We start from the raw sequence: 13,202 nt of genomic DNA on the forward strand, positions 1-13,202 counted from the left end.
TCGGGCTCAGGCAGTCAGGCTGGAATGTGCTGTGCTGCTTGTGATTGGATAGAAGCTATATACACCCTCTCCAGGCCCCCTGCACACTCTGTATGACTCACACACTGAGCTACTCTCAGCCTATCACTTGCTATGTCTTTTGTTTGTAAACACTGTCTAAAACTGGCAATTACAAGCCAGAATCGCAGCAGGGAGTGGCAGAAACAGCACAGAGGGGCCCAGGAGAACGTAATGAATAGAATGGTATGCTTTTTATTGTAAGAATTTTAGAGTACAGATTCTCTTTAAGGGGGCCCCATCAAAGGTTTGCTTGGGGGCCCCATGATTTGTAGTTACACCCCCCGGACAGAAGCGGACACAGCTGTGTTAGTGGGCTCAGGCTCTTAGGACCCATGTCCACTTGTGATGGCACTTTTGTTGATGCGTGTACACATGCGATTCCCTATAGTTGTGCCATGCATGGCTATGAGGAATCGCAAACATAATATATAATTTTAAAAAAATGCTGCCGTCCGATTTTCCCCCACAATTCGGACGCAGCATATTGATTTCAGTAAGTTGTTATTCTCTATCCAAATTTGTGTCAGGAAGCCTCTGGCTGACAGCTGCACTGATTCTGTGCAGCAGACTGTTTTTCTCTATAGCTATATAAGCAATACGGACTTGGGTGGCAGGCAGTGGTGTAGCAATAGGGGTTGCAGAGGTCTCGAACACCCCAGGGATCACCCTTGAGCCAGTGGGGCCCTCCCTCAACCACAGTATTAGCTCTCTATTGGTCCTGTGCTTGTAATGATCACTTCTATAGATGCTTTGAATGATAATAATCAATAACAAGCTGTTCCCCATTCCCTTCTTGCACCTCTGACACCGTGGATTTCCTTGGCAAGTTTTGGTGCGCTGTATTAATTGTTATGTATAGAGTGCTTGGGGGGCCCCAATGTAAAACTCGCACTGGGGCCCATAGCTCCTTAGCTACGCCACTGACAGGTTCATGTTATAGGTTATGCTGCTTCAGATTTCTAGCTACATTATGCAGAAAATGAACAAGGCAGAATAAATGCTGGATGCTCTAGTCTCCTAACAAGTGCAGTAGTAGCACAAAGTGTGGCTGCAATGTCATAATAAACCCCCACCCCTGCTCAGGTAGATAACCAGCAAGTCATCTGTGCAACATATCCCAACCCCTCCCAGGCTGCAAGACCGCAAGTCACAATTACTCTGCTGTCATCCGAATACAGTTTTCCAATATGTTAACAGCTGAGAGATTTTACATTAGAATCTGCTTTGCTGAAAGAAGCTGCAGTATTGGGACGGAAAGGAAAATGAAGACTCTGTGATCAATGCAAGCAGCCTGGAGGAATCCAGCTTAGATCTCTGCGCTTCAGTAATAATAATTTCAATCCAGCTACTCAAAAATTAAACACGAGAATTCCAGCATGCTGGCTTTTCGTATACAAAGCTTCCAAAGTCATTTAAAGGCGTTTATTCTATGAGTTTATCCTATGAGCAGCCATGGGGATAGTTGCAACACTTTTGCTGGGGCTAGCTGTACAGTCGCAATACTGCTGTATGACGATCCTTGGCAAGTGGCAAATACAGGTATTATTTGCATTAAAGAACTACATTTTTTAAAAAATATGATGCGGGGTCCTGCCTTTTAAGCCTCTTTAACCCCTTGTCACCCATACCAGCTGGTATAGCCATAATTCAGAGTTGGGACTGCGTGGAGCTCCGCACCCTAAACTATACTAGCCCGCATGGTCCATGATATGGGGGCGCTCTGGAAGAGAGGAGCAGCAAAGCCTCTCCCTAACCCCCATAGTGCTTATCCAATTTACAGACAAGGGGCTCCTCCTCACCTCCTGTGCATAGGAGGCTGTGGGGCCCTGGGGTTCTTATGGTGGAATCTGAGAGTCCCCTTTAACAAGGGGGCCCCCGGTGTTTGCCCCCCAAGTGGAATGAGTGAGTATAGGAGTACTAATGGACCTCTTACCCATTACCACAAAGTTAAAAATGAAATAAAATGACAAGTCCTTTAATATTCTTAATTAACCATAAATGCCGACCTTTAATTAATGATCCCTGAGCAGGATTCCCATTGGTATGTTAAGGAACCAGTTGGGAGTCTCGTCAACACATTTAAAGATGCTTTGCTAGGGCAAGTGTCGGTGGCAGAGAGTCACGTGACCAGTGCTGTCCGTCAGAGATCTTCAATCAAGCAATCCAGTGGATAGTGGTGTGTGACAATTCAGGAGGATACTGGCGTGGGACCATTAATTAACTGTAAGTATTTATGGTTTATTGGCAATATTAACCCTGTTAACTATGAGTGACTAGCAGAAGAATCCTTTCAAAATTATATCCACTCTTTTACTAAATGCATTTGGTAAGATTGTATAATCAAGACTGTATCATTAATAAGTACCTTAAAGGAGAGGGATATGGAGGCTATTATATCTATTTCCTATTAAAGGCCTACTGTAGGGCGATGGGGGAAAAAGAGTTGAACTTACCTGGGGCTTCTAATGGTCCCCTGCAGACATCCTGTGCCCACGCAGCCACTCACTGATGCTCCGGCCCCGCTTCCGGTCCATTTATGGAATTTCCGACTTTAAAGTCGGAAAACCACTGCGCATGCGCGCCCGTGTCCTCGCTCCCGCTGTCATCACCAGAAGTGTACTGCACAGGCACAGAATGTATTGGGCCTACACATTACGCTCCTGGTGACCACAGTGGGAACGAGGGCATGGCCGCGCAGGCGCAGTGGTTTTCCGACTTTAAAGTCAGAAATTCCAGAAGTGAACCGGAGGCGAGGACCAGAGCATCAGTGAGTGGCTGTGCGGGCGCAGGATGTCTGCGGGCGACCATTAGAAGCCCCGGGTAAGTTCAACTCTTTTTCCCCCTACCCCCCTACAGAAGTCCTTTAAGCAATCCCAGTTGCCTTGGCTGTCCTGCTGATCCTCTGCCTCTAATACTTTTAGCCATGAAGCGTGAACAAGCATGCAGCAGATCAGGTTTTTCTGATATTATTGTCAAATCTGACAGATTAGCTGTATGCTTTGTTTCTAGTGTTATTCATACACTTTTGAAACAAAATAGATCAGCAGGACCACCAGGCAACTGGTATTGCTTAAAATGAAATTAATAAGGAAGCCTCCATATTCTTCTGACTTGAGTTTTTCTTTAAGGCTCGGTTCACAAAGTCCAGAAGCCAGTTAGCCGGAGCACACATGCATCAGAGTTCTATAGCATATAGTCTGCGGAAAACGCATCTACACCAGTAGATTATCATGCAGTTAGGGACTTTACATTCTGATCACATCCTGATTACTGGAGCAGATCCACCAGATTCACTAGTAAAAGAGAGATGTCAATCAATCCTGTGTTAAACATGGGATCTATTGAAATCTCCATTTTTGCATTGGCTCCAATTAGGGGAAAATGGGGAAAAAGGCCATTTTGACTTGTAGTGTGTACAGAACCTAAGACTGGGGCTCTATAATGAAAGGTACTATACACGGCAACTGAGGGCAGTTTAATGAATGGTGATTTAACAGGGAGCATTATAATGGAAGACAGTATAACAGAGATCATTGTTACTGAAGTAAGAGATGCAGAGCCTGCGGTGGTGTTGTGCTGTGTATTGCAGCATCCTACCTATATGCTCTGATAGAATTATAAGACTTCCTTCTCCTGCACGCAGTGACAGCACTGGTCACACGAACCTACAGAAGAGGTCATGGTATTCTCAACAAGCATATGCAGGGTACATCATGTTGTTCAGCTCAAAGAGAGAGAGAGAGAGAGAGAGAGAGGGAGTCTCCACTTACAATGCATTAAATGTGTCCATTTGTTGTGCTGTACACTCAAATCTGTAAAGATGAGAGCATGCTTATGGTTTTCAGCCACATGAATTGTAGTTGTGTCTCTTACCGTGTACATGAGGTCCTTGCTTCACCTGAACTCTATATTGTAAATATTATTATTGTGTGACTGAATAGCACTGGCATCTTCCACAGCACTGCACAAAGTCTGATGCTAAGGTGCATACACATTTTTGATAATTGTCACAACATCACAGGGTCAGGCTGTACAGGAGCAAAGTCAGCTATATAGCTGACGATGTGTTCTGTTGCTATCCAAGGGCGGAGGGACAACGTGTGTGACTTTGGGTGTTGAAATGGCGTACACAATGTAGTTGGCCATAGCTCAGCCAAGTTGATTCGCCTGGTAGATCGCTTGCGAGGCGGCGGTCGGGGGCCACTGTACACATGCCTGATTATCGGATGAGGCGGTCTTATCGGCCACCTTAGCCAACTTTAATAAAGCGTATGAGTACACCCGCACAATTACTGTCCTCCACACGGATTGGGACTCAATCCCTTCAGCAACGTAGTTTGAGGACCACTGCTGTAGAGGGTATCACATTCTTCTCATCCCTGCTATAGTCATAGTCTAAGGACAATTTTGAGAGAGCCAATTAACTTTACCAGTATGTTTTTTGGGTATATGGAAGGAAACCAGAGTGGTCAATGAAACCCGCACAACCAGTGTTGGACTGGGCTGGCATGAATCTGAGGAAACCCACCTGCTGGTCAAGCAGCAGAAATCATATGTTATCAATAGAAACCTGTAGCAGCTCTTCACTGTGAGCAGCAACACATGATTACTGCTGCTTGGTCAGCAAGTGAATTTCTTCAGCTTTACCACAGCCCAGCCCGACACTGCCTGCAACCACTATCCTGCTGTGTCTTGGCCCAGATTTGAACTTGTGATTTCATTAGTGTACTTGCGATCTGATGTTTATGGTAAAATTATTGTCCAAGGAGAGCGAGTGTGAATGATTCCTTCCCAGTTCTGTAATTCTGTCACAATTGTATTATATTAGTGTATTGTATACACCATGTATTTAATAACTTGACTATTTAAGTGGATGAAATCAATCACACTGGATGCATCACAACAATTAACGATTGTTAATTTTGATCATTTTATGAAATCCTTGAATAAACTATGATATTGTGTATAAGTGTTTGAGTACACCGCAGGGCATTTTTTTGAATGGGTCAGTAATGGCCGTTGATTTACTGAGGCTGGAGAACACTGAAGAACTCACGTCATCTGGTAAAGCTGAACTAGGGTGAATGGTACAGAGTAATGCACACAATTCTATGGCCCTTTCTCATCATAGCCAGAGATGGAGTAAGCTGAAATTGGGCCTTAGGCATGGCAGTAATTTTTGCTTCCCCCCTTTGGTCCTTTTGGTAACCTGAGATGGGAGAGGGGTCACCGAGATTGGCAGTCGGGTGCCCTGACACCCACTAGGCACCTGCCTAAGTTGTCTAAGGGCCTGAGCCCACTGGTGCAGTTGTGTCCGCTTTTCAGTTACACATCAATGTTAGAGATGCTAAAAAGCGGACAGAAGCGGATACAAATGCGTCAATGGGCTCAGGCCCTTATGAATGATCCTGCTCTGATCACAGCAATAGCTTTCTACAATGAATCCAGGACAGCTCATTGTGAGTTCATGCGTGCAAACACCTGCTGCAAGTCTGCTAAACCTTCAGCGTCCCCACTATGTTGTGATGTGATCCAGGTAAGGGATGCAAAACTCTTGTCACCTAAAAATAGAGGATTTAAAAAAAAAATGTTTGTAACCACGTGTCAGTGGTTGACAAGCAGTGCAGTTACGGTAGAAAACCGCCACATGTCATGACTAGCAGGCAGCTACAACCCAGTGGCATGTACATGCATGGGATGGGCACTAACTTACCACCCGTACTGAATGCCTGCAAGCACATGACAAGTAAACAGGAGCAGATGACAGTCTGTGAACATATTCGGTCAGCTGCTTGTGCGAAAGGCCCTTAAGGGGCCCAATGACAACCTACATTAAAAAATCTTGTAAATGAATGAGTAGAATACAGAATACACTGTCTCCCCCCTCAGAGGCGTAGATAGGGTTTTCAGCACCTGCAGATAAAGACAGTTTTTGCACCTCCCTCTGGACAAAATAAGCGTGGCCACACATCAAAATGTGGTTGTGGACATGGGTGGGGTCAAATGTACAAATGCTGTTTAGATAGCCAGATGTGCCCCCTTCCTCCCTATAGATAGCTATGTGTGCAACCCCCCCCCCCTCCCGTTTAGATAGCCAAATGTGCCCCTTCCCATTTTCAGATAGCCAGAGGGGCCCGCTTAAATAGCCATATGTGCCCCTCTTTATATAGCTAGATGTTACGCCCTTTAGGTAGCCAAATGTGACCCTCTTCCCCGTTTAGATAGCTTGATGTGCCCCTCTATAGCTAGATGTGCTCCCTATAGATAGCCAGATGTGCCCCCCCTATAGATAGCCAGATGTGCCCCCTCTATAGATAGCCAGATGTGCTCCCCCTATAGATAGCCAGATGTGCCCCCATAGCCAGATGTGGCCCCTATAGATAGCCAGATGTGCCCCCCCCCTATAGATAGCCAGATGTGCCCCCTCTATAGATAGCCAGATGTGCCCCCCCCCCTATAGATAGCCAGATGTGCCCCCATAGCCAGATGTGCCCCCTATAGATAGCCAGATGTGCCTCGCTTTTTCTGCTGCTGTTAATGCTTCTACACTCCTCTACAGAAGGAGGTAGAGGAGTAGGGGCACTTCAGACAGTCAACAAACCGCTTCTCACACATGTGGGAGCACCCTCAAAGTGCTGCTCCCGGGGACATATGTCCCTCTTGCCCCTCCATAGTTACGACTTTGCACCCTATACAACAATAATAAAATCCACCGTGAAGTCCTTCTTGAAAGGCATGTTCAGGCTAACTAGTTTAATCTTCCTGATTCCAGGAAAGAAGGCAATCTTTGGATTGTCCCCATATCCCACCATCTGGCCACCTGTGAGAATAGCATTTATACTCAACAAGAAATAAAAGAGCATTAAACTGCATTCATGGATCAGTCTTTCCCTCCTTCTCTGAAATGCTTGATGTTATGGATTCCTGCCTTTGATTTGTAAACTCTTCAAAAATACATAAATCTGCTTAAAGATGTGGCATGCAAAGAATGTATCGACCATTCCTGAAATCATTCAAGGCAATCACTAGCAATGATCTATAAAAAAAAACTAAGGGAGTGGCAAAAGAAGGATGATGGCTGAAGCGGTCAATTACTTTTAACAGTTTATTTTCAAACCTGCACTGAGAAAATGAAACACTGAATTTGATTGGTTGCTGTAGGCAACAGCTGTACATCCCTCATCTTTCAAATCACTGTCTATACTGTTTCTAACAGAGATATTTACCGAACATCAAACCACAGTTACCGTATATGTGTAGCATTTTTTTGTAATACTTAAAAAACTGCAACAAGTATATAAGTATAGATTTAAGTGTTTACAAAGTAATATAAAATAGCAGATTAAATCCTACATATATAGAATTTGCAGTTGTTTTTATATGGCATGGACATAATGTAAAATGATTACCAAACCACCCCTATAATCAGGCAACATATCCAGCCATTGCTGTAAACAAAAAGAAAAAGGAACAGAATGAATGTATTTGTGGACACATAAGCCGGTTACAGAGTGCCAAACAAATGAATCCAATATTTGGACACAGTGTCACTGAAATATGTTACTATTTTCATGATCATGGATTGTTTTTTTTTAATATGATCTATGTGCCATTACAAACACAAGATTCTACATAAACTATTTGAACAATTAAATATTGATAATTGTAACATATGATGACCAATAATCTAAAAAAAAGGAGAAAGATATTTTTCAGTTTGGTTAACAATAAATAATATTATGACAGCCTCAAGTATAACAGTTTGGGCATTATACATGCACAAAGATCTGTAGAGACATGTAGCCCCCTGCAAGATGTACACATCTTTCTGGCAATGATGCATACATGCTGAATACATGTATGTAATATACATGCTGCTGGCTAAGCCTCAGGCACAGATCACCTTGCCTATCCCTCTTGTTGGTGTCTGCAGATCTATGTACAGAAGGGAATATGTGATGAGCAGATAGGCATTATTAGTATAGAAGTGTATCTAAACACAAGCAATGCATGCATATGCACACGTGAGTAATGGTACACGTACCTCTTTCTTGACGTTCCATAGGAGCTTCTCTTTGACGCTGTCATCTGAGCAGCTCATTGTGGATGCACAGCTGGGATGATAATGCCAAGAGACGATGTTTTATCCTTAGCAGCCTCGGCTGTCACCCAGCAGCACCTAGCCAGGAATTGTGAGAACTGCTGCACTGTGGGTGATGCTCTCTTCTTGTCAATGATGCTCCCCCTACTGCTGATGCTGCTGTCATTCCCCAGAACTCGCAGTGACGTCACATTTTGTCGGCGCAGATCCCCTCCTCCTAGTGTGCAGCTCTGCCTTCTTCAAACGGGCAGACCGCGTCCCAGGCGTATCTATGGCAACCAACCTATATTGACAGCTGGAGAGGAGGGAGGAAGGGAGGGGTTCTGCTACAGCCTCACCTCACTGGCGAGGGATGTCGTGATGGAGGAGATGAGGTTTTATTGCCTTAACCAGTTTATGCCCAGAACAAACTGAGCTCCTTAGTGCTGCATACTTTTTAGCAGTTATACATTTTGTATTCTTTTTGACATTCATATAATTAGACTGTTTTTTTGTTCCTTTAACTATCTATCAGTAGTAAAATTATTAAAATATCTGTTTTCTTTTAATGGAGAATTTAAAGTATTGGTGCATTATGTACTTAAAATGGGACACTTGCCCTGATTTGTGCCACATTTTATAAAAACTGGCATGCCACCTCCAGTATGTAAAATAAAAGCCATAATGCTGCTTATACTTATGGTTGGGACAGATAAAAAAGGCGCAGGAGCCCTTATGGAAAAAAGGCAATGCCATAGGTGCCTATTGTAAAAGCTGGGATTTGTGGCAAAACACAAATGTACCACCCTAGCCGCATAGCGGGGCTTTATGGTAGAGTATGAACTATGGTTGGGGGGGGGGGGGGGGGGGTTAGGGGTTCAAGGGGCTAGGATTAGGCAGCAGGGGAGGTCTTAGAGTAGGGGGCGGGTAGGGTCAGGCACCATCGGGAAGGGGGTGTCTTAGGGTTACACACCACCGGCGGGTTCTAAGGGTTAGGCACCACCAGGGGGACATAGGGTTAGGCACCACCAGGGCACAGTTCTGTGTGAGAGTAGGGATAGGTTTAGCCATAGTAAAATATTGAATATTGGTAATCATTACCTATATTTTACTATCGGAATTCAGCAGTAGAATATCACTAATTGTAGCAATATTCTACTAGCGGCAATACCCTGCAGCCTAGCTGACCCTTTCGCCTGCGTAAACTAGCTATAGTGTGTCCCTGGACAGATTTATAATTTTGCCCCATAGGGCAATTGTTTTGTGCTGCCATCCACCTTCACATACAGCAACCACCTTCTCCTTTGTGTAGTCCCCATATAATTAGTGTCTGAGTCAAAACCCTGGAACAAGCATATGCCTAAAACAGTAAAACCTGAGTCAGCTCAGTCAGAGTACCTGATCTGCTGCATGCTTGTTCAGTGTCTATAGCTAAAAGTATTAGAGACACAGGATCAGGAGAACTGCCAGGCAACTGGTATTGTTTAAAAGGAAATACATATGGCAGCCTCAATATCCCTCTCACCTCGGGTTCCCTTTAAGAGGAACTTTAACCAAGGTTTGAACTTCATTACAATAAGTAGCTGATACCTCCTTTTCCACAATAATTCTTTACCTTTTCTGGAATAGATCATGGGGGGAGGGGGTCTGTACAGCTGTACAGTGTGATGTCATGACCTTGGCCCTGACAGTTTGATGTCTGTGAACCTTGTTGCATTGTGGGAAATAATGGCTTTTCCAACTGCCAAAAAAAGCAATTTTGCGTACATATGTATGCGTTGCCAGTGATTTGGGCGCCAGGAGAGCCGAATGATGGCTCTCCCTGCTGCTGCAAAACTTCCCGTTGGCGTTAAATATTATTCCCCCTCCGAGTTTTCACAACCGCCGGAGCCCCGAATTACCCTTGTATTACATTGCTGCTATGGGGCTCCTGGTTTCGGCAATTTCTCCCTCTATGCATAGAACTCTCAGTAAACGAACATTCCATACAGATCACCTGGCAGAACTAAAGATGTCACCACCAGTGATAAAATTCAAAATGTAAATCAAGGAGAGGAAAGATTTTACAATGGGCAAACACTGACTAAATAATGTACAAATTAATATTGTAAAAAATAAGCAATTTTATTCATTATATTATTTTCACTACAGTTGCACTTTAATGCGTTCGTTATGCAAGGCACCACTGTGAATCCAGCCTAAAGGCTCCTTTCGCTCTCTGCAGGTTGCATTGCGATAAAGTCACATCGCTGCTGAAAAGTCACACCATTAGACATGCAGTGTAACTAAACAGTGAAGCATACAGAACAATGAAAGTATGCTTCACTGCCACTGTAAACGCATACGTTACCTGGTTAATGTGAATTACTGTGTTGGAACCTGCCGCAGTGCACTCAGTGTGAAAGCCCCATAGGAATATCATTGCATTGTGTGATATTGTCTGTTACAATGCAACACACTGGATTTAATGTGAAAGGAGCCTAACACTTTGAATAAAATCAGATAAAAATGAATTTTTTGGCAAATAACCTCATAGGTTGTGAATTATATATATGCCCTTTCAGAAAAAAAAAGTCAGTACTTCCATATAACTGTATTATTGATGAGGAGAAGATATTGAAAGCTTTTAACTTTAAACTCCAGGCAGAGTCTGCTGAATGAATTATGGCATAAATGAAGTGTCTTACCTGCTGTCAGTAGTGCTAGTCTGAAATGGAAATTGATAAAGAAAATCAAATTTTTGACAGTTCGAGAATTATCTCAGAAATGCTCTAAAATTCAGTTATGCAACAACTGTTCAGAGACTCGTGTAACTTGTAGGCAGAACAATGTCGCCTTTTTGCTATTTTAGTTTTTGGGATTTTTTAGCATGAAATGAATACAAGTATCAGTTGCAACAAAGAGGGCCACTTGCAAAAATACAAATATATAAGGGTATAAAAGTACTGAAAGGTAAAACAGCCCAAACAAAAACAAAAAAAAGTTAGAACAACAGGGTCATGGCAAAGGTACAATCAGAGTACAATAAAGTAGGGAAGTTCGAACCTCTACATAGATAATGGCTGGAATGGAAATTACTAAGATGCTGCGTAGGGAAAAACTGTAGCCTCCACTTCATGCTTGCAATAGCTTTTTTCTATTTTAGCCAGTTGTAATGCTTTTTAAATGTCAGGCATGTCCCCTAACAACCAATAAGGAAATGTCACCTTCCACAAAGGTGTCTGGTATCACCCGAGGAAAAGTTCCTGCAGTTGGTCTAAAAGTTCCCCTAAATTAGTTACTCCTACCTCAAATTTTAGAAATCCTAGTTCCTCTAGCCCTAACCTCCCACCTCCACCCAGGTGAATAAGTAAAGGTGTCTGTACAAATCCTTGCTTATATGCACAAACAGTTAAATGTAAGACCCTCCTAAAAGGCATCTGATGTAAGAAGGATATGGAGGCTGACATATTTATTTCCTTTTATACAATGCAAATTACTTGGCTGTCCTGTTGAACCTTTGCCTCTAATATGCATACCCATATACTGTACCTTGTACACGCATACAGTTCAGATTTCCTGACCCTCATCGAAACCAATTAGCTGTAGGAATGGTCAGAAATGCAAATTTCTGTTTCCGCCGAAAATCCACATTCCGCCATTGCCAATTACTGCTACCGATTCCGCTTTCCGCGAATGATTTCCCCATTCCAATGTGGATTTTCGAGGTAACTTCCGCCAACTTTAACATTGATTTTCTCAAAAACTACAAGGTCTTTTTGAAATATTTTTTTTCCTCTTGTTCCCACTTGTCTGCTTAACATTCCCTAAAAAATTTGGTGTTTCTAGCTCTTATGGAGGATTTGCTATTAACCTCTAAATTCAGCATAATACTGCATATTGGTAATGCGAAATTTCTGCATTTTACATTACAGTCAACAGCGGCCAACTTTGGCGGTTAATAGCAAAGCCCCCGTAGGTTCTACAAACACTAAATTTTCAGGGTATGTTAAGCAGAAATTGGCAGAAATTACCACAAAAATCTGCATTGGATCCGCTATGCGGTATGATGCTGACTTTAGAGGTTAAAAGCAAATCCCTCATAGGTGCTAGAAACACCAACTTTTCAGGGAATGTTATGCAGAAAAGTAGGGACAAGAGGAAAAAAAATCTTCCAAAAAAACCTTGTAGTTTTTGAGAAAATTGATGTTAAAGTCAGCGGAAATTTCCACGATTTCCGCGAAAATGTCTGTGAAAATCTTCCTACCGCACTTCCATTACAGATATCCGAATTTTGATGCGGAAATGCAATTTTCGATCGAAAATTCGGAAATGTCATTTCAGCGGAATATGAACGAGCATCCCTAGCTGCATGCTTGTTTCAGGCATGTGATTTAGACACTGCAGCCAAAGAAATCAGCAGGATTGCCAGGCCACTGGTATTGTTTAAAAGGAAAGAAAATATGGCAGCCTCCACATACTTCACACTTCAGGTTCCCTTTAAACTGAATTAAAAATCAATTTTTAGAAGTAAGCACACAAAAAGTTCTTGAACTGTAGGAAAGACACACACCTAGCTTTAAAAATAATGTTTATCGTTGTTCAGTTGAGGTCTTATGTATTCTTCATCTGTTTTTCTATCTTGAATGACAAGGAGGTAAAGCAGTGTTCTTATCTCACACACACAGATGACACACAGGCCCCCCGCTAATTCTAAGAAACTGTAGGGGATTCCAGAGAGATGATTATAAAATGGTGATAAACGGTGTCATTCACGCAGCCCTTGGAATTTTCCAAGCCAGATCATTTTAGACAATGACAATACAGTTTGCAGTTTGACACAGTGTATGGAAAATGACCAGTAAGTGTGTGTGTGTCCTACCCTCAACCATACCAGTCCTCCTGTATTTCAGCAGTAGGGGATTCTTGTCAGGATGGGTGGAAAGATCACACCAGACAAAGCATTAGACGTGTGATCGATAGCAGCTCCAACCCCCCCCCCCCCCCACCACCACCACCACCAACACCGCCACCTCCACCGCCACCCAGCTTGCTGTATCAAAATGAAGGTGCAGTCAGTGGG

The 13,202-nt window shown here is 43.1% G+C and overlaps 1 protein-coding gene across 2 annotated transcripts in view; it reads right to left on the reverse strand.

Moving 5' to 3' along the window:
* Window positions 1-8,394, reverse strand: part of SGSM2 (small G protein signaling modulator 2) — a 470,219-nt gene extending 461,825 nt beyond the window's left edge. For both annotated transcript variants that reach the window (XM_068265983.1, XM_068265978.1), the window contains exon 1: window positions 8,105-8,394. In XM_068265983.1, the coding sequence (XP_068122084.1) occupies window positions 8,105-8,161 (57 nt within the window). In that variant the 5' untranslated portion in view covers window positions 8,162-8,394. The remainder of the gene's footprint in view (window positions 1-8,104) is intronic.
* Window positions 8,395-13,202: the final 4,808 nt, after the last annotated feature.

This window comes from Hyperolius riggenbachi, chromosome 2, assembly GCF_040937935.1.
Source record: "Hyperolius riggenbachi isolate aHypRig1 chromosome 2, aHypRig1.pri, whole genome shotgun sequence".
Taxonomy (NCBI): domain Eukaryota; kingdom Metazoa; phylum Chordata; class Amphibia; order Anura; family Hyperoliidae; genus Hyperolius; species Hyperolius riggenbachi.